The sequence below is a fragment of the Dipodomys merriami genome, unplaced genomic scaffold, assembly GCF_024711535.1.
Source record: "Dipodomys merriami isolate MVZ:Mamm:240054 unplaced genomic scaffold, mDipMer1.0.p SCAF_291, whole genome shotgun sequence".
Lineage (NCBI taxonomy): Eukaryota > Metazoa > Chordata > Mammalia > Rodentia > Heteromyidae > Dipodomys > Dipodomys merriami.
The window spans coordinates 1039106-1061472 of record NW_027204393.1 but is presented as its reverse complement, the minus strand read 5'-3'; the positions used below and the strand labels follow the sequence as shown (position 1 = coordinate 1061472).

Below are 22367 nucleotides of genomic sequence, written 5' to 3'. Positions count from 1 at the left end.
AGATACCTTATATATCTCCAGCATGGATAAGACAGACATTTCTTAGATTCTAAACTTTTAAAGTAAATGCTTAGGCAGAATTTCCTGAGTATGCTCTGTTATGATGTTTAATATTTTTATCCCTAGGAAAGAAGTTTAGATTTCATTTGAGGTTTGTTCTCCATTAGCTATTATGGAATTTACAATTTTTTGGCCTTAGTGAGAAGAGGGGATTATACAATTCAATGAGTTTAATTCAAGCATGTTTAGTAAGATTATTATTCTTTGACCAAGACCATATTTCAATTTGCCTTTTGGCTCACAGATAACAACCAAAATATAAGACACTTTTAATAATTTGTTGTTTCTTCTCCAGGAGCAGCGAATACTGGGAAAGTACCTGTTATTCCACGAGGAAACAAGAAAGAAGTTCCCATTTCTATTGACACTGGGGAGGGAGCATGCCCAGAAGTAAATGAGGACACATTTCTAAGGGTGCTTCCAGTGGAGTTCAAAAGATGCGCAATCCAGCCAGCTGCCGGTGGCTCACGCCTGTAATCCTAGCTACTCAGGAGGCTAAGATCTGAGGATCATGGTTCAAAGCCAGCCCAGGCAGGAAAGTTCATGAGAATCTTATCTCCAATTAACCACCAGAAAACTGCAAGTGGTGCTGTGGCTCAAGTGGTAGAGGGCTTGCCTTGAGCTGAAGAGCTCAGGGACAGCGCCCAGGCCCAGTGTTCAAGGCCTATGATCGAAAGGATAAAAAAGAAAAAAAAAAGATGCATAATCTAAATCACTTTAATTGTGAAGACCACTGTTAAAATAAAATTTCTTTGTGACTAGTAATCAAGATTAAGGCACATGTTTCCAATTAAATAAAAAAGTCAAGGCTTTTAAAATAAATATTAAAAACAAATGACAAGCTGGGCACCTATGGTTCATACCTGTAATCTTAACTACTCAGGAGGCTGAGATCTGAGAACCATGGTTCAAAGGCAGCCCAGGTAGGAAAGCCCATGAGACTCTTATTTCCAAAGAACTACCACAAAGCAGGAAGTAGAGCTGTGGCTCCTGTAGAATGCTTATCCTTAAGCACAAAAGCTCAGGGATAGGGCACAGGTCTAAGTTCAATCTCCAGGACCAGCAGTACATAGATAGATAGATAGATAGATAGATAGATAGATAGATAGATAGATAGATAGATAGATAGATAGATAGATAGATAGATAGATAGATAGATAGATAGATAGATAGATAGATAGATGATAGATAGATAGATGGAGACATGATCAGGGGACTGTGGTTGGAGTGAACTGGAGAGGGAAGGTAAAGGAGAAAGGGATTGAATATGATTGAAATACTCCACATGCATGCATGAGAACAGAATGATAAAAATTGTTCAAAAAGGGGAGGAATGCCAGGTGCTGGTGGCTCGTGCCTGCAATCCTAGCTACTCAGGAGGCTGAGATCTGAGGATCATGGTTCAAAGCCAGCCTAGGCAGGAAAGTCGTGAGACTCTTACCTCCAATTAACCACAAGAAAACTGGAGTGCCGCTGTGGCTCAAGTGGTAGAGTGCTAGCCTTGAGCTGAAGAGCTCAGTGACAGCGCCCAGGCCGAGTTCAAGCCCCAAGACAAAAAAAAAGGGGGGGGGGGACGAGGAGAAAGGTAGTGATAAGAAAGAGGAATATTAGAGTGTTGAATTTGATTGAAATACATTTTATGTATACATGGGAATATCACAATGAACTTGTAAAGTTACACAAAGAGACAAATTTATAAATATTATCAACAGGACATGCTATATTTATTATATAAAAGTGTGAAAATCCAGAAAAAAGATATTTCTCAAGTTTGCTAAATAATTTCTCACCTATGATAGCTTAAGTGTTCAATATGATCTACACCATTACTCTAGGTAGAACTGCTTTGCTTATTTGCAGATTTCCATGGCTGTCCCTGACCCACTAGGTGGAAATTACGTTTTTTTTGCCTGATGTCAAAAACACTCCACACTGGGGCTGGGAAGGTGGCTCAGTGGTAGAGTGCTTGCCTTGCATGCCTGAGGCCCTGGGTTCGATTCCTCAGCACCACATAAGCAAAACGAAAAAAAGCCAGAAGTGGCACTGTGGCTCAAGTGGTAGAGCGCTAGCCTTGAGCTGAAGAGCTGAGGGACAGCGCCCAGGCCCAGAGTTCAGGCCCCATGACCGGACCCCCCCCCAAAAAAAAAAGAGGCTCCTGGACTTTCCTTCCCTGGTGGGCTTTGAACCACGATCCTCAGATCTCAGCCTCCTGAGTAGCTAGGATTACAGGCATGAGCCACTGGCGCCCAGCCTCATTTTTTTTTTTAATTAAAAAAAATATATACCCGTACTGGGCTTGAGCTCAGGACCTCAAGCTCTTCCTTAGCTTATATGCCCTTAAAGGATGGTGCTCTACCACTTGCATCACAGCTCCATTTCAGGCTTTTTGCTGGTTAATTTGTAAGTCTTACAGACTCATATCTGCCTAGTCTAGCTTCTAATCTGAATCCTTAAGAGCTCAGCCTTCTGAGTAGCTAGGATTACAAGTATGAGCCCCCGGTTGCTTGGCCTGTTTCTTGTAACATCCAAAGACCAGGGAGACACCGTACTACCTACAGTGCTGGATTGGGCACAGTAATGTGTGAGGGAATCACTTCCTATGAGAAAAAAAGCAAGTCTGCTGCCCTTCCCAGGTGCCTAGCCACCAAAGGACAACACAAAAGATCTACAAATAAAAAGAAATGAGAAGGAAAAATACTACTAATGTTGACATTGCAATTAGAACCGACCAGTCTTTGTTGACTAATAAAACTTTTGAATAGAATATTTTGAAAGTACTACTTCATTCAGGCTATTTTTAAACATATTCCAAGTTCCATGTAATTATTTAAATTTTCAGAAACTTTTTATATTCATAAAAGCACAGGTAGGAAAGCAACCTACAATGACAGCAGTTTAGAAATAATTTCTACCAACTGCTACAAGTTTATTTTTAAAAGAACTTACCATTTAGCTCAGGCTTTTTCAATAGCATTTCCCATAGACTCTTGGGATAAAATTACCAATGAACACAATTAACTTTCTCTTTAGTATTTTTGGTAAAAGCAGATCTAAGTACCCTGAAGCATTCACATTTCTACCAAAAGCCAATACAAGGTGAATCTTATTCTTCATTTGTTTTATACAATCTCAAGTGTACAGCCTTTGAGTGTTTCCAAACAAAGGTATTAAGGGGTGAGGTGACAGTGCCCGGCTTCAGGCCTGACTGCCTGGCTCTCTCCCACAGCTTACTTTTGCCACCTAGTGGGGGAGGTAGTTCCACAATCAGGTTTGAGTTTTATGAAAAAATTGTTTCCTTAAAAGAAAACCAAACAAATATATTTTTATTAAATCTTAAGTAATTTCTTCAATTTGGTCTGTTCAGGCCTACTGTCTTGGGCAGGAGAAGGGGGAAGAGCATCTCTGGTAAAATAAAGCCTTTAGTATACATCATGTGTAGTTTTTTTTTGGGGGGGGGGAGTTGACTTTTTCCTTGTTCCTAATCATTCTCCATGCCTTTCCCTTTTAAGATTGCCCAAGACTGGGCTGGGAAGTTGGCTCAGTGGTAGAGCGCTTGCCTTGCATGCCTGAGGCCCTGGGTTCGATTCCCAGCACCACATAAGCAAAAAGAAAAAAGCCGGAAGTGGCGCTGTGGCTCAAGTGGTAGAGCACTAGCCTTGAGCTGAAGAGCTGAGGGACAGTGCCCAGGCCCAGAGTTCAGGCCCCACGACCGGACCCAAAAAAAAAAAAAAGATTGCCCAAGACTGACATTTTGCCTCATTCCTGCTTCTTATTCTTGAGTGAACAGCAAATCTATATCTTCAACACTAATTTCTCACTGTGGCTCCATTCTCAAATCTTCACTTATCTAGTGAATATTATCTCCGGCGCTGGCATTTACTACAGCAAAACTGAAGTGCCCATCCTCCAAAATAAACAAATAGGCCTTCCTTCTGGGCCAAGATGGAAGCTGTAACAGAGATAGTGCAGCCCACAGCTAAATTAGCCCAAAAGAGGTGTGTAAAAATGAATGAATAACATGAATAAAGCTTTGGTGATAGATCTAAAGATTCTAACATAAAATCAGGGAAATTCTCCTATAGTTTTAGCTTTGACATTTTAGCTGTCACTTTTATAGTTTTACCTCTCACACTTAAATCTATTATCCATTTGGAATGACTTCTTGCATATGCCATGAGGCAAGCCTGTAAATTCATCTTCTTATGCTACTTATTAAAACCACAATCCTTTCCTCATTGCATTCCCTAGCCTCTTTGATGAAAACTGATTGAACATAAAAAGGTTCATTTGCAGACGGTCAGTTCTATTCCAATGTATGTGTCTGTCCTCACGCTACAATGAAATCATGGAGTTTAATAGGAAAACTTCAAACTGAAAAATGTAAATCTTCCTATTCTATTTTTCCTTTCTTAAATTGTTTTTAGCTATTCTGAGTTGTTCACATTTCCACCTTGTCAATTTCTATCCAAAAAGGTCTGCCAATATTTCTTTGGGGATTGTATTGAATGTGTATATCAATTTGGGGAAAACTGCCAAATTACCAATAAGAAGCCTTCTAACCCATGAATTGAATGCCTGCCATGTGCTTAGGTTTTCTACATCTTCTCTTAGTGACACTTTAGAATTTCCTTCCTCCCTTCCTTCCTTTTCTTCCTTCCTTCTTTTCCTTCCTTCCTTCTTCCCTTCCTCCCTCCCTTCCTTCCTTCTTTGCTTTCTTCCCTCCCTCCTCCCTCCTTCCTCTCTTTCCTCCCTCTCTCCCTTCATTCATTTTGACATGGGATAGTTTTTCCCCTAGGAAACACTCAAAGTTTAGGTCAGTGGGAAACAACATTAATCAAAGAATTATACATTTTCTTCCCACACATCCTACTTGGTATCAAGAAATGACATTCAGATCCACTTTAAAAGACCACCAGATATTTACAGGAAAATCTTAAAAATAACTCAAACAAAAAAAAAAGGATAAGATTAAATAAGTGGTTCAGAAATTTCTTCTCTGACACCCACAGAACCTAAGAAGTGAGAATGAGTAACTACAATTCTGAAAGAACTGGAGACAAAATGGGGTGAAAGCGGTAGTGTGAAAGGGTATTAGTAGTTCTGCTTCGATCATTAATTTATTTGCCACAATACTTCCTGTCTGTGCCAAACATTCCAAACAACACTAAACTTCAGGACATTCCTTGAATTGAAATTAGAAAATAGAAGTAGCAGTGTCTCCTAACAGGAGCCTCGTGCTTCATGAACCACTTTTGTGGACAGAAGCCTGCCTGGCACCAAAAGCCATCACAGCAGCCCTTCCCATCTTTCATGAAAATATTATAAATATCATCCTTAATTTGCATGGAGACCAAATTTGGGGGCTATTTGGTATGAAGCACAACAGAATCATCCCTTGGTTTTCTCTTGGCAATAGCATGGCCCCTTTATTTCTCCACCATACCCACCATGTGGTGGGCACAGACGGAGTCATCTCTGGCTTGGAGCAAGTGATTTGTGGCTTGGCAAAGACAGGTGTGGTGGCTTTCCTCTTAGTTGTGGCTGCACTCATGTAACCTATGTTGCAGAACCAAGATGGGTGTGGGATATAAAGACCTCTGGCTGGGACAGGGGAGGTGGTGGAGAAAGTCCAAGTAGGGAAGTTCCAAGTGGAGGCACAAAGGTGAGTGCATAATGCCAGGAGGAGGTGGAGAGGGAGGAATCCTTTATGGAGAGTCCTCAAGAAGGAGGTCCAGGACCACTTCCAAATGATCCAGAAGGCAGAGCTGGCGGTGCTCCAAGAACACATGACCCTGCCATGGACAGTCCCTGTGTGTGAGGAGGAGCAGACTGTGGAAGAGCCTGCTGCTGTGAAGATAGCTCTGTGGTGTGCAATCAGGTTGAGAACTCTATTTGTGTGTGTATGTGCCATTGTTGAGCTTGAACTCAGGGCATCACACTCTCATTCGGCTTTTTCGCTTAAGGCCAGTGTTCTACCACTTCTGGGTTTTTTGTTTGCTAGTTAATTGGAGATAAAAGTTTCACAGACTCCCTGCTCTGTCTGGCTTCAAACTGTATTCCTCAGATCTCTGCTTCTTGAATAGGAAGGGTTACAGGGGTGAGCCACTCCGTTTATATGCTGTCTTTTGTTTAGTTTTGTTTTGAGTCAGCTGTGGGGCTTGAACTCAGGGCCGGGGCACCGTCCCTGAGCTCTTTTGCTCAAGTCCAGCACTCTACCACTTTGAGCCGCAGCTCTACTTCTAGTTTTAGACATAGAAGTCTCACAGGGGCTTTTCTGTTGGGGCTGGCTTTGAACCACAATCTTCAGATCTCAGCTTCTTGAGTAGCTAGGATTACAGGTGTGCACCATCACTGCCTGGCTATGCTGTCTTTTTTGAGAGTTTTTTTCTTCCATCAGAAATAATGAGAATCATCTATATGGTCCTCTAAAAATCCCTTAACTGCTGGTCCTTACTTTTGGTTCTTTCTCAGGTATTTCATGATCTGCTGTTTGAGGCATCATGGCTTGAAGAAGTCAAACCCTCATATTCTCTTTCTTCCTTGATTTTCCAGGCACGTCTGTAAGTGATACATTGAGATCTGACTTTTCTCTTTCTATGTTCCACATATCGAGCATTCTTGACAGTATCAAATTATTGGCTAAATTGAGCCCTCTTCCACATTCTTATTCTACTTCTAGCTTTCCCAATTCTTTGTAATATCTGGCTTTTCTTTTTCATAAAGTTGTAGAATACAATCAAGAGTTTCACAGAGCATTTTATACTCGCCTTTCAGCACTTTCTCATTAACTGTAGTTGTTGCACTGAGTTAAAATTCACTCACTTCTTCATGTCCTCGATAGCCTGTTTAGGGTCTCATCTTCAAATTTGCTGTCTGTACCATCGTGCACTAATTTGTTCTCTGATTCACTTTTCTGGGTTTTCTTTCATATCTGGTCTGTAGGCTTATCGAATTTTCTGCTTTTGGTGGATGATGCCAATCTTTTTCCTATGTTGACAATCTGTATTATTTGATTCTTTAAAAATAAGCCCTATGGGGCTTGGAAGGTGGCTCAGTGGTAGAGCACTTGCCTTGCATGCCTGAGGCCCTGGGTTCAATTCCTCAGCACCACATAAGCAAAAAGAAAAAAGCCGGAAGTGGCACTGTGGCTCAAGTGGTAGAGCACTAGCCTTGAACTGAAGAGCTGAGGGACAGCGCCCAGGCCCAGAGTTCAGGCCCCATGACCAGACCCAAAAAAAATAAATAAATAAAATAAAAATAAGCCCTACTGCTGGGTCCCCAGGGTGCAGGAAGTAGGGTGAAACTACTATCATCCTTTTACTTCATAGAGACTTTCACTTTGGCCTGCTGGTCAACCTCCCAACCACCTTGAAACCTTATGAGACTGTGCCATCCTTACATTGCTTTTTATCCCTATGGCTGAATGTCTTTTCAGTGTTTTGTAGTTTTCCTTAAATTGTTTCTTGGCTTAAACTAATTTTAACCGAGTGTCCTACTCTTTTGATGCTATTTTGTGCAAAAGTTTTCATTTCATTTTGGATTATTCTTATATCGTAGATTTTATCATGTCGGCATTTTACTGAACTTGTTTATTAATTTGTGTGTTTATGTGTGTATAAGATTTCTACATAAGTGGTCATGCCATTTGCACATTACACTGTTTCTTTCCAAACTACATGCTTTTATTTCTTTCTTCTCGTTCTTTTTGTGACATATCACACTGGCAAATATCTTTACTACAATGTTGAGTAGTAGTGAAAGCTGACATTCTTGTTTTGTTCCCAATCTTAGGAAAAAAACCAGCCAATCTTTCACTATTAAGAAGACAAGATAGCTGGGCGCTGGTGGCTCATGCCTGTAATCCTAGCTACTCAGGAGGCTGAGATCTGAGGATCGCGGTTCAAAGCCAGCCCGGGCAGGAAAGACCGTGAGACTCCTATCTCCAATAAACCACCAGAAAACCGGAAGTGGCGCTGTAGCTCAAGTGGTAGAGTGCTCGCCTTGAGCTGAAGAGCTGAGGGACAGCGCCCAGGCCCAGAGTTCAAGCCCCCGACCGACAAAAAAAAAAAAAAAAAAAAGAAGACAAGATTAGCTGTGGGTTTTTTTTCCCCTAGATGCTCTTTATTGAGAAAGTTCCCTTATTTTTCCACTGTTCAGTTCTTAATAAGGAGTGCATGTTGGATTTCATTAATGCTTTTTCCATGCATACTGAGAATATCATGGGAATTATCTCTGCTATGGATATATTATATATAGTTACCTTGATAATGTTTAGTTATTTAATCCTTTTGATAAGTTTCTTGATGTTAGCTAGGCTTTTGAGATCTGTTCACTTTTTTCCATTCTTTTTCTCTCTGCTTTTCTAATTAATCCATCTTAAAGACCATTAGTTCTTTCTCCTGGCATCTTAAGTCTGTTATTGACTCACTCCAGTGAATTTTTCACTTCAGTTGTATTTTCCAAATGTAGATGTTCCATTTGATCTCGTTAATAATTTCCATGTCTGTGTATATAATCCTTGAATATATTTACTGTACTGTGTTGAGATCCTTATTTGTCAAGTCTCACATGTAGGCCCACTTATAAACACTTCCATTTATTTCTTTTTCCTATGAATATTGGACCCTTTTCTTTATATATCTTGTACTTTTCTGCTTAACTTTTAGATAGAATATGAGAGTAAGCTTGGATTTCAATGTCTTCTTGGGGATGTTGTTCTTGTTTATTAATATTCATGGACTAAATCTGTGGACTCCATCTTCTTCACAGTGCAAGGATTGGTGAATCTCTACTCCATTTTTTTAAAATAAAAACTTTATTTAGGGGCAACACTGGGGATTGAACTCAGGACCCTACATTTGCTAGGCAGGCACTCTACCACCTGAGTCACACACCATGTTCTTGGCTGGGTATTTTTTAGATAGCTTCACTTCCTACCCGGCACAGGCCTGAACAGCAATCTGCCTACATTAGGTCTCCCATCATTGCTGGGATCACAGGCATGTGTCACCACTTAGTTTCCCATCATGGAGTCAAATCTTAGGGACTTTTCTACCAGAGCTGGCCTCAAACTATAATCCTCCCAATCTCAGCCTTCCAAGTAGCTAGGCTTATTGGTATGAGCTTTATTTTTAAGCCTAGATAACTAGGGATCACTTCTGTGTCTTCATAGCTTAGTGGTCAAGCCAGTGTATAGTCAGTGATTGTGTTCAAACACCTTTTACCCTCTGTCAATGGACCTGTGTTTGGTTGGGGACCATATAAAATAGTTCAGGTAGTTTTCAAGTATGCCAGGACACTTAATTTCTTCCAATCTCTCATCCATCTCTGCAGTATATGTTCAAAATTTCACAGTCAACTAGAGTGTAGAGATGATAGCTTAAGTCCTCTTCTATCTCCTCTACATATATATGAAGCCTTTTCATCAGCCTTTGTATAAATATACCAAGATCCCTTATAACTATAACATTTATCACTCCCTGATAAATTTCAGGTCAGTCTTGTGGCCCACTGTTGGCCCCAGACTACAATCTCAGGTCTACTGAGTTAACTAGTCCTTCTCGCCATTAGGCATACTGCTACAGTGCTAACAGCAATGGGCTTTTCATGTTCCACTTCCTACCAAACAAGGCTACTCCTCCAGTGAAACTTCCATTTCCATGGGTCTCCTTCATCTTGTAGAAGTACTATGCTGAGTCTGGAGGTGGGGGATAAGATTATTCTAGTCAGAAATACCACAGAGTCCTTCTATTCTTACCTGAAACACAAGTGTTTCCCATCGATAAATGTTTTTCAATTTATTGAATGTCTTTTATTAGTATGTAGTATTAAACTTGCTTTTTTATAATTTTGTACAATTTTATTGTGATTTCTTAAGAGAATTTGCCTAGCTCTTACTCTGATTTGTGATAGTCTGTCTTCAAAACTATTTTTAATTTTTAATTTTCATTCTTTTGTACCCAGATGGCCTCAGGAAAATCTGTAGCTTTCCTCAGGTCATCAGCAACTAGGAGAGAAATTTTCTTCCCCACCACAGTCAGGTCTGCATCTGGCAGCAGAATGATCTTGTCTTCCATGATTTTTTTATTTTTTTGGTAAGGGTTGGTGAGAGCAATACTGTAGTTTGAACTCAGGGCAGCATACTTGCCAGGATGGCACAGTATCACTGAGACATGCTCCATCTCTCAGAATTATTGCAAGGACACCATCATAATCATAATCATATCCTTTGCTCCTGACTACAGAATGGTGCTGCTGTAAGAAACAAAAATTCTAAATTATCCAGCCCAGCTTTCAAGTTGTATTCAGCAAATGGAGCAATGGTATGCACTGGACACTACACTGAAATGAACTGTATGAGTGGGGACAGGAGGAGAAAACTGGGAGAGAGCAAAGGAAGGGGTGACATTATCCAAAAAGAAATGTACTCTTTACCTTATGTAATAATAACCCCTCTGTACATCATCTTTATAATAATAAAAATTTAAATAATATAGTTAGTTGCCTTGACCTCATGCAACAATACTTATTCTAGGAGCTTTCACAAAGCTAGGTTTTTTCTTTCCCCACATATTCTTTGCCAACTTCCATGCTTGTATCTTTCCTAATGTTGTTCCCCCATGTGAACTATCCTCATAATCTGTCCTTTAATTTTTGATTCATCCAGCTTCTAAAAGAAGCTGAATTGAGTGATTCCTTCTGCTCTTAACAACTCCTATACTCCGTAGACTTTCAGTATCTATAGAGGGTTTATTTTTTTTGGTGGTGTTATTGGGGCATTGATAAATTTTTAAATCATTACTGTTACAAAACCATACTAGTTTCTAGTTGGCTCTCAATTATTTCTCAATTATTTCCTGTATGTATTTTGTTATTTCTCCAGCAGTTTTTTTTCTTTGTGTGACTGTACTTTTTAAAACAATTTTAGGTCCATAGTCAAATTGAGCAGCAGTCACAGACAATTCCAATGTAGCATGTGTCCAACTTCCAATGACACTCAATTTAAAGGCTTCTCTTTTACAATGTAAAAATGCTGCTTAGCATCTAGTCTAGTCTTGAATATATTAAACTCATGCTTAATATATGGCAACTGAATAAACCCAATAGTTTCCAGACTGTTGGGAGGTTCCAGAGCTCTAGGAGGTCTGGAGGTCTGTAAGGTCATAACAGCACAAGGTGGAAAATGAAGCAAGCAGCTACCTGCAAGAAGTAGGAAAATATTCTAACATTTCAACAACTGGGAAAAAGAATGGTCAGAGGACAGAGAATATCAGGTGTGCCAATAGGGACAATCTTAGTATTTGAATTTTGTAATAGCTGTAGAAGAAAATGTCCATACAATTGAATTCTATTCATCACGGACAGCTTGAGATTTAAGGAGAAATGTGAAAATGAGTCTCCAAAGTGTTAGATGCTAATTAGAACTGCTAATTGTAGCAATCAGGTAGGCATCATAAAACTGTGGAGAGTGAAAAAAAAAGTACCTATGGACAAAAATAAAGCAACAAGGCATACTATAGGTAAGTCAGCAGAAATGAGAGTTCAAAAGAAGTAGACAGGCTCACCCAAACAAATAGTAAGGAAATTTTAAGTAAAGATCCTAGTAGACACATAGCAATAAGGAGACTCTGACTGCCAGACAACCTTCTGCCTGAAGTGACAATTTTCTTATATGCTTTCGATAAGCAATTCACCTACACTTAGGAAACCTTATGAGACAGGAACCTATGTGAAGGTATAACCTCTTCTTCACAAGTGAGGGTAGAAGAATCAGAGATGAAACTAACCAGCACATCAGTGTTAAGTGTAAATCTTGTTTCTTTGGATGCTGAAAATTGAATTCAAGACTGTGCACCCCAGGCACATTCTGTGCCATTGAGTGATACCTCCAGTCCTCTAAATTTGAGTGGTAGAATTGTGGAACGTCTATCAAACAATACTGATTTGATCTAGGTTTACTGTACTGTTGATGAAGAGTAACAGAACATTTTATCTAACCAAAAGAAAAAAAACCTTTATCTTGATCTTGTAATTTTTCTTACATATGTAATATATTTGTGGCTTTAAAGATTCTTTCAGGCTAGGAGCAGTGGATCATGCATGTAATCCTAGGTACTTGGGACTCAAGAGATCAGGAGGCCAGCCAAGATTTAAAAAAAAAAAAGTTAACAAGATCTCCATCTCAACCAATAGCTGATGTACACACCTGTCATCACAACCATGCTGGAAGTATAAAAAGGAGGATTATAGTCTAGGCCAACTCAGGCAAAAATATCCATATCCAAACAATAACTAAAGTAATAAAGGCTGAGGAGATCATTTAAGTAGTAGGGTACCTACTTCAAACTTAGTTCAAACCCAGTCTTGCCAAACTAAGAAAAGAGATCCTTTTAAATTTCTTGCAAAAGAGAAGCCAATTAACTAAAGAATATTTTTAAGTATATGATCTGAAAAGGCAATAACTCCAAACTTACAAAGAACAGACCAAAGAATTATTAGCAATGAAAGAATAACACTGAAAATTTTAAATATAACCAGTAACTAGTTTGTCCAAAATGGAATTCATGACTTAACTGACACTTTATTGCTAAGGGACAGAGAAGTACTATTTTTCACTTTGGGCTATAAATCATGCATAACACCATAAGTGGACTTTATGAGGAAGGTAATACTTTTTAGATTGTAGAAGTGACCTCCAGTGGGCAGTAAGGCTCTCAGATCTATGGTCTAGGGAACTGTATTCCACTGATTGTTACTTTACTAAGTCTATATAGCCAACAGTTTTCCACCATACACTTCATATACATTTAGCCAATTACATATGTATGGTATTTGTGGGTTTAATAATGTATTTGCTTATGATTCATTAGTGTAAACTGTTGATGAAAAAGGGCCTTAGATTATTTCCCCAGTGATCTTCAAGTTAACATCAAACTTAGAGATATACAGAATAAGAATATAATCCCTGCATAAATATTTTAATTTAGAGGAACATTAAAAATTAGAACAGTTAATTAGAAATAATGGAACTACTGATATGGAACCTGTACACAGGTCCAAAACTGACAAAACTTATTAGAAAATCTAGAAGACCTTCTGTTTCTATTTAGACTTTGTCTCCTATGAAATCATGAATATAAAATTATCTAAACTGTGGTAAAACACTAAACTATAGACACACTAAGATGCAGAGTATATAACCACACTAATGGTCTTTTTATTTTAACTGGGAAAAGTCAGTTTTTTAAATACCTAAAATTTCAGACTTTTTTGCTGATTAAAATAGTTATTATTCATCATTCCAGGAAAAAAAAGAAGTGGGAGAAGAAAGCAATGAGTAAGTTCATAGGTTTTGACTATAGTCCAAAATTATTTTACAGTTCAAATTAATAAGTCACTTGTGTGCACAATATCATTGGATATATGCAACCTCTTAGAAATGTGGTCATACTGTATTAAGCATAAATGAAATAATGAGTCAGTTATAAAATACGCAATACTCAATCTTCCTATTACCTTCTGTAACTTCCCTTCCTTAACTCACTGCTGGTTTTGAAAACTGATTATACAACTGAAATGAAAGATCATTAAAGGAACATACAAACATCCCCTATTACTTAAAGAAAAGCCTGGCTATGGAGCATTTCTAGATGGGATTTCAGCAAGAAGTCAAAAGTAACCTTTGCTGCAGGCAAACTTTCTTTCAATGCTCTGTTGAATACTGATGAAGAGAGACTTATTTATTATTCTCCTAGAGAATAAAATTGGTTTCCACTGTACAAAAAAAAATTCCAAAACCCTCCATCTTATTGTGCTATATAGTATGGGCAGCATTTCCAGGACACTGACTCATTATAAAAGAGAACAAACTGATCATGTTTAACACAACATTTCATTCAAGATACAAAAGCTGAATGTTAAGAGTTTCTTTCTTCTAATCTTAGGATTGAATTAGCAAATGACTTCCTGCAAAGGGGAAAACAGCAAATACTTTAACTGTGTAAGCAACACAGTCAACTGTAAATACTCATCTCTGTCATTTGAATGTGAGAGTAGCCATAGGCAATACCCACATATAATGGTTGTGGCTGTGTTCCAATAAATGAATTTACTAAATTTGAATTCTATATGATTTTAACACCATGAATTTTTTTAACTATTTAAAAATGTAAAAGCCATTCTTAGTTTAGGTAGTAGGCTGGTCCATCAATTACTTTCCAGTGGTGAGTGATATATATCTAATACAAATACACTATATACACACACTTTTTTTTTTCATTGCTGAGGACTGAGCTCAGCTAAGCAATCTTCTACCACTGAGTTACATTCATTGCCCTTGATCTTTTTTTAAGACACAGGGTTGTTACGTAGCCCAGGCTAGGCACAAACTTAGAAACCTCTTGCCTCAGCCTCCTGAATGCTGGGATTGCCCGCAAGTACCATCACAGCCAGCTGCAAAGTATTTCTGAAAGCCATTGAACGTCCTAATTTATACATACATATATAGAATGGAACTTTTATCAAATAAAGTTGAAAGTTAACAAGAGAAAGTTTTTTTCGAGAAAGTTTATTTCTATAATAAAGTGGTTAAGTTTCAAATAAACATTTTAAAATTGAAAAAATCAAAAATCAAAGCACTTTCCTTAAATAAACATCAACACACATTCGACATTAAAGTATATTTAGGCACCCTAATTTACCAAAAGTAAATTACTCAAAATTATATTTGAGTTCCGGGAGCTGCAGGATGCTCACAGCAGTAATCGCCATTGCCCTTGCTTTCCCGGGTCATAGCTCGCAGCACAGCTGGGTACACAGACCTGGCAAAACCCTTTCCACATCTGTGTGATAGCAAGCATACCAGCACCAGTGCAGCTACCTCTGCAGTGCTGATGTGGGTCTGCTGAGATGCAGTATTGCCTCAATATACTTTATATTAATACAAGGTTATTGCTGGAAGCCTTGATCTGATTCTGAGGAAGGCATGGCATCATTCCAGGTTCATGACTTGCATGCTATGTGGCAGGGGTCAGAATAAGGAGGCAGCCCTGCCTGATACTTGAAGTAGTTCAAGATACCAACAGGATATGATTGGCTAGAAAATTTAAAGATGGGGAATAGATTGATAGAAGAACGAGTTGAGATAGAATGAATTCCTAAGGACAGAATCATGTTTTCAGAATATGGGAATAATTTGTGGACAATATGCAGAAGTCTTGGGGTGATTTGAGGAAAAAAAATGTCTTTCTAGGGCCATTGTCAGAGAAAGCTTAGTAGGCCAAACTTTCTATTTCTTTCGCCAGTTATACCTATTAACTTCTATCAAAATCCAAGCCATTCTACTTTCTTTAGAAATCCAATTTAATTTCATCCTATAAACAAGTACCTTGTAAGTGTTCAAGCAAAGACATGGCGAGTAAGGCGAGTAAGATCCTGTCCTGACAGCAAGGAGGCTGGGGTACACAAGCATGAAGGAGACAAGGAGAGATAGTTTGGTAAGTGTGATCATGGGATAAGGTAAAAAATACAGTGAAGGGCAAACGAAGGAGAGAGGGGGAATTCTCTCTTAGAGTTTAGGAAAAGGCCTCCTGACTGGAGCAACAGATGTGTTTGTCTGACATAGCTCAGATCCCTCCTTGTGGATACAGCAGTACTGCCTTTGACTCAGAGGCCTAGTTTGCTCATCCTTTTTCAGGAGAGGATGAAGTGGAGGACAGCAGAGGTAAGAATTGGGAATACCAGGTGTCTTTGCTGACAACTGTAGCCAACATAGGAGTTCTCTTTTAAACCTCCTTTGGTCTTTTTGCTATGTGAAAGTATGGAGCTCCTTACTTCTTAAGCCACTCAAAAGCATCCTGACTGATGCATTCCATTAGACTGTCATGACCGAAAGTTCTAGGGAGTATAGGCATCATCATTTAAGATATCTAGTACTCGGGGCTGGGAAGGTGGCTCAGCATGCATGAGGCCCTGGGTTTGATTCCTCAGCACCACATAAGCAGAAAAAGCCAGAAGTGGTGCTGTGGCTCAAGTGGTAGAGTGCTAGCCTTGAGTAAAAGAGCTGAGGGACAGTGCCCAGGCCCAGAGTTCAGGCCCCACTACCAAAAAAAAAAAGGTAAGACTTGCAAATTGTTACAGTTAAAGTAATTTTATAAAGTCTACTTACTTGTTACTTAACTTAAAATGAAGATTTAACTAGGTAAAGATGAAAGAAACCACTTCTGAGCTGGACTGGTATAAGAAGAGATAGGAAAACACACTCAGGAATACCTAACAAGGACAAGAAATTATGTAGAGAGAAAATTAGGCTAAGAAAATAAGGAATATAACTATTTCCAAGTAGGATATGATGGAACTCTTCAGCACATTTCTCCAAGGCACAATTTACTATGTTCTTTACTCAACTTGTATGTAAGGATGATCACTTATTCTCAAAACCACAATGTAATCTACAATTTTTACATTTTTAAAAACTGACTTCTCACCAAGGATTAAACCTAGAAGTCAATTATTTCTAATGGACTCCAACATAACCATTTGCTGTTAGTACACATTTGCTAGAATAATTTGTATCTGGAAATGTGAATGAACTACATTTTGCTCTGGATGACTAAGCATTCTAAGCAAATGTAAAATTCTACTATCACATTTGCTGTGTTACATAGAACAAATACCACCAGAGCATTCTCACTCAGAGAGCTGAATGCTGGCCCCCTGTCCAAATGAAAATTCAGTTTCTAAGTGGGAAACTCCCAGCAGAGCTTTTCCTCAGTCCAACAGAAATGGGCCTAGACCACTTTTTGAAAACTAACAATAATTATTCCAGGAAGTCTGGGGCAGGCCTAACTAGTTGCTGGCTTTTGAGGGAACTCTAAACCAGGTGCTGATTAAATCCAGTACATTCCAAACTAGACCCAACATACCCAGCATTCGGAGAAGCAAAGAGACTGTACCTTTGCACATGTAACTCAGTCAATACTGTGGGAGCAACCAGTAAAGCAACCAATCTGCTTTTTCTCCTTTAAAAATAGGTTTAGAGCTGAGAATATAGCTTAGTGGGAGAGTGCTTGCCTAGCATGCATGAAGTCCTGGGTTTAATTCCATAGTACCACATAAACAGAAAAAGCTGGAAGTGGCACTGTGGCTCAAATGGTAGCCTTGAGCAAAAGCTCAGAGATAGTACCCAGGTTCTGAGTTCAAGCCCCAGGACTGGCAAAAAATAAATAAATAAATAAATAAATAATAGGATTAGTTGGGTATTGTTTATATACAGTAACCTTTATCAATTTTAAAGTGAATGTGGCTAATGCAAACTGTTGTATATCTACCACTTCTATCAAAATAAGGCATTTCTATCACCCCAGGTTCTCTCATTACTCTCTCATCAGTCCCCCTCCATGCTCCTAGCTCCTGGGAACCACCAATCAATTTCAAATCCCTACAGTTTTGCCGTTGCCAGAGTGTCACATGAATGGAATCTATGATATGTAGCCTTTTGGCTAGTTTCTTTCATTACCATGATGTAACTGGCCACAAGGCCCAAGGGATTGAGGCACAATCAGCGAACAAGAGAGAGACAAGAGCTGAGCTTGGAGAAGTGAAAGTGGCTTGTGTGCAATACCAGGCATGTTGCATTTTACAGTGTGCATGATAGGAAGTCACTAAAAGGCTTTCAGCAATTGAGTGATATGGTCTGATTAACTAAAAATATAATTTTAGCTATTTTATGAAATGCAGACCACGGTAGAATGGAAGTAGAAAAATGAAAACTAGTTTAGAGGCTAATGTATTCACCAAGGCTAAAAATGATGGTGACAAAAGTGACACCATGGCTCAAAGTGGCAGCCTTGAGCACAAAGAGCTCAAGGACAGTGCCCAGGCCCTGAGCTCAAACCCTGACCAACAAAAATAAAAAATAAATGATGGTGGCTTTAAGTAGAACAGAAATACTGGTAATGGTAAAATATGGTCAGACCAGAGAGGTTGTTCAAGGAATTGCTGTCGGAACTGGGAGTAGCACACTGGGGAGAGAGGAGACAAAGAGGACATGAGCAACAGGAGCAACGTGGAACATTTACCAGGGCAAGTAGGGAAATGACTGGGAGGATAGAGGAGCAGGTTTGATTGGGAGAGGTGAAAACTTAAGAACTCCCTAAGTCTGGACACATGCAGTACATACACGTTCCCCTATGCCCATTTTGCACCCGATTTTGCATTTTGTCAGAGAATTTTCCATTAACTCTTTACTACCATCTGTGAATGCACCTGAGAGAACGCATTCAGTCTCTGCATCACTGATTCCTAGAGTTACACTTACAGACAGAAGATAAACTTTAAAGGTCCAAGGCAGCAGCACTCTTACACTTCTCTGCTTCAATTTCTGGATAGGTAAAAATCATCTTAGCTTAATGAGAAGACTACCTATAGATTTTATGTATTTTTTTTTCCAAATCTATTGGCTCAATTGCACTGGCTCAAATGAATTAAGAACTGGTCCTTTTAATTATCATAATTTTCCTTTCTTTAAAGGATTTTCTTGTGTACTAGTAGATACAAACTAGTTGCAGAAAAAGCAGCTAGTGGTCCATCTTCTCCACCCGACGAGGTCATGTTTACCCTGTTGGTATAGTGGAGGAATGAGCATATGTCTGCATCAGGATGCAGAACAGATATTGATGCACCATGGAGAAAAGTTCATGACATGGGGATGTTCACTCCATGTCCACTTTCTTTGGGGAACTGAATTACCCAAGAATAAAAAGAGGAGCCCACACTCCTCAGTGTGCTTCTGAAGCCCCCCAAAGTAGCGTTTGGTGCACAGCACTCTGACTTGAGTTGCAGAGCCAGAACCTGACCAATATCAACACAACTCTTGAAACTTTCGTTTTTATCTCAACTTTGTTTTCTACAATCTAGTTTAGCTGTATTTGCTTTAATGTGAAAATATCTATTTCATTAGTACAACATAAAAAGCCAAATTCCAGATTGATGTAGCAGAAGTCCTTTTGGAAATACCATTCTCCTGCAGCTATTAACAAACTTGTCTGTTACAAAACATCTCCACCAAGGACAGTGCAGTGCCTGGAGGAAAAGCGTTTTTTTCTAACTTGTGAAAATGCTACATGAGCTAAGAGTAGCTCTGGACTTTGAGTCCCTTGGCACATAGATTTGGCACAAATTTAAACCCTCTTTACCAGGTCATAGATGAAGGCACTGAGTTCCCAAAGAGATGAAGAGATGAGGTTCCACAGCTAGCTCACAGCACAGTTGAGTGTGATCCTGTCTCCATTCCCTTCCAGTGCTGTTTTCCTGCACTAGGCTACCTCTGCTAAGAGGATGCCCTTTTCACATGTGTGGTTACTGACATACTCTCTCACTTCTCTGTTCCTCTTCAGAAGAGACCTTTCCAGGATGGGATTCCATATTGGTCTGGCTGTTTGTGTCTGCCAAGAGTAGACTGAGGGAGTGGTGTTAGAGTGTTAGCTCTAACTCTATACACGCATTTGCTAGCCTGTAAGTTCCATGAGAGCAGGAAGCACACAGCTCATGTTGTCACTCCGCATCCTCAGCACACAGTATGTGGCTGTTATAGTTTCATTCAGGAATCATATGACTATTTATTAGCTGCTTTAAGTTATGTCTCATATCTACAGTACTGCCTTCTGAGGCTAGGGCACACATTAGTGTAATAAAATCCTGAGAAACACTAGCGTAATCTCTAGCCATTTTCTAGATCAACATGCTATTTCTGCTTATTTTAGACTCATTTGACCAGAACAAAAAGTTCAGCCGCAGAATTATAAAATGACAGTACTAGCATGGACTTACAAGCTTCTTCCAAGTTCTTCATTTAACATTCCAGGAAACTGAGTCAGAGTGAAATGGCAGAATCTACCCAGGTAACTGTGGTTACCTTACACCATGATTGGTTCCTAAAACTCAGATTTTTCCCCCCTGAAAACCAATTAGTTACTCTTTCATGAGCACTACAAAATCTCTCCACCAATCAACAAATGATCATTACAAAGTCACAATGTCAGAGACATATGGGCTGCAAGGACATACCCTTAAAAAATGTTCACCTAGGGGGAGACACTTTCAAAAAAAATATACTCATAACCTGACTTATGTAACTATATGTAACCTCTCTTGTACATCACCTTTACAATAAAAAAGAAAAAAAGTTCATCCAATTCTTGTTTGAGTTGGACAATGATAAATTATGGGTTTGAAAAGATTCATATTTTGTAGTACTAGGATTTGAACTCAGTGCCTAGAGCTTGCTAGGCACTTGAGCCATACTCCCAGACCTTTTTGCTTTAGTTTTTTTTTTTTTGGGGGGGGGGTCCAGTGGTGGTGGGGCCTGAACTCTTGGCCTGGGCGTTGTCCCTCAGCTCTTCAGCTCAAGGCTAGCACTCTACCACTTGAGCCACAGTGCCACTTCTGGCTTTTTTCTTTTTGCTTATGTGGTGCTGAGGAGTTGAACCCAGGGCCTCATGCATGCAAGGCAAGTGCTCTACCACTGAGCCACCTTCCCAGCCCCTTTGCTTTAGTTTTTTGCAAATAGGATCTTGCATTTTTGCTAGGGGCCAGTCTTTGATTTGTAACCCCAGTTAAGCATGATGCAGTACCTGGGATTTCAAGTAGGCACCACCATGCCTAGCCTGGCTGAAATGGGGATCTTGCTTGCTTGCTCTCTGCCTCCCAAGTGGCTAGAATCAGAGGCATGAGCCACTGCATCTAGTCCTGAAAATATGCACTATTATATTCTTTTATTCTCTCCATGCAAGAGGTAGTACTTGAAAGAGAAAAGAATGTCTGAAGACTATTAGAAGTATTTGAATTATTGAGAAATGGATGTGAAATGAGTTATGCCTGTTCTGAATATGGTTATTTTAGAAAGCATAGCTGGTTAGTCACAGAGTAAACTGTATATGTCTATTTACTCTGGCTGCAAACTAGAAATTCTATGACCTACATCATTAGTTTAGTCTAATGTGTTGAGAACTTTAATTAAAAATATGTCTTATCTTATAAACAGGATATATCCCAAACAGCTATCCAAACAATCAAAGGAATGTGTTTATTAAGAAACAATATAGTTTCATGTTTTCAGCTTTTTTTTTGAAACTAAAATTTAAAATTAAAAATGTCAATACTGGGGCTGAGAAGGTGGCTCAGTGGTAGAGTGCTTGCCTTGAATCCATGAGGCCCTGGGTTTGATTCCTCAGCACCACATAAGCAGAAACAGCTGAAAATGGTACTGTGGCTCAAGTGATAGAGCGCTAGCTTTGAGCTGAAGAGCTGAGGGACAGAGACTAAGCCCTGAGTTAAGGCCCCACAAGTGACAAAAAAAAAAAATTCGATACTGGGAATTGGTTTTAATAATATCTCAAACTATGGAACAAAGTGATGGTTCTGAAGGTTCACATGGTTATTTTATATATAAAACAACACTTTTTGGCAGAACCACAAGATTCAATGTGATCTCCATTGTTCTACTGACAATGACTCTCAGGTATAATTATGAAGATAAGATTAGGACATTTCTTCCTTATAAGAGAATTCTCTACTTAAATTAGTAATAAACTGCAAACCAAGATGTCTAAAAGAATTTGAATCACCTAAGACTTCTGATTCCCAAAACAAGTAATTCTGATTTTTCAAAATTCTAGCAAATGGCATTTGTGGATAAGGTATAAAGGAAAGCAAAGTATGTGTGTGTGTGTGCACATGTGTGCATGTGCATATACATTAGCTTCCATGTAGATGACCCCCAGTTTCTCAGCTGGGCCCTAATGCAGCAAAATGGCAGTGGCATATTATACCTGGTCATGGCTGGCTTCAATGGAGCTTCCAATAGCAAGGAAAGTCATCTGCACAGGGGCTAGGGTCAGACAGGTCACACATTCTTTGCCACTTTGTCTATCACAGTAGTGAACCTATAACAGAACACACGCAATCTGCTGAACACCATTATCTGGAGGGACCCAGATGCAAAAAGTCCTTTTGCAAAGGGAATAGATTTTTAAGAAATTTCCAAATGCTTTCTGTAGGACACAATTTAAATATTTCAAATCTTGTAGGAACCCTCTAGTAACTATGGAAAATATATTAATTCTATTTTGAAGTCTTGAGGGAGTTTAAGAAATGCTATTTACTGTAGCTAGGTAGAAAAAGTTCACAGATAACTGTCACATCTATTTTTAAGCTCTAGCTTTTCATAATGCATAATGCATAAAGGACTCAAGCATAAATAAAAGTTCACTTGATCCTAATGGAACTTTGCCAAACTGAGTTTACACTCA

At 39.1% G+C, this 22367-nt stretch overlaps 1 protein-coding gene across 5 annotated transcripts in view; it reads right to left on the bottom strand.

Moving 5' to 3' along the window:
- Positions 1-22367, bottom strand: part of LOC138839072 (double-stranded RNA-binding protein Staufen homolog 2) — a 289434-nt gene that overhangs the window by 74729 nt on the left and 192338 nt on the right. For 4 of the 5 annotated variants that reach the window (XM_070038742.1, XM_070038746.1, XM_070038744.1 and 1 more), the window contains one exon: positions 21888-22001. The exons of the other annotated variant lie outside the window; for it this stretch is intronic. In XM_070038742.1, coding sequence (XP_069894843.1) covers positions 21888-22001 — 114 coding nt within the window. The remainder of the gene's footprint in view (positions 1-21887; positions 22002-22367) is intronic. 5 annotated transcript variants of the gene reach the window in all.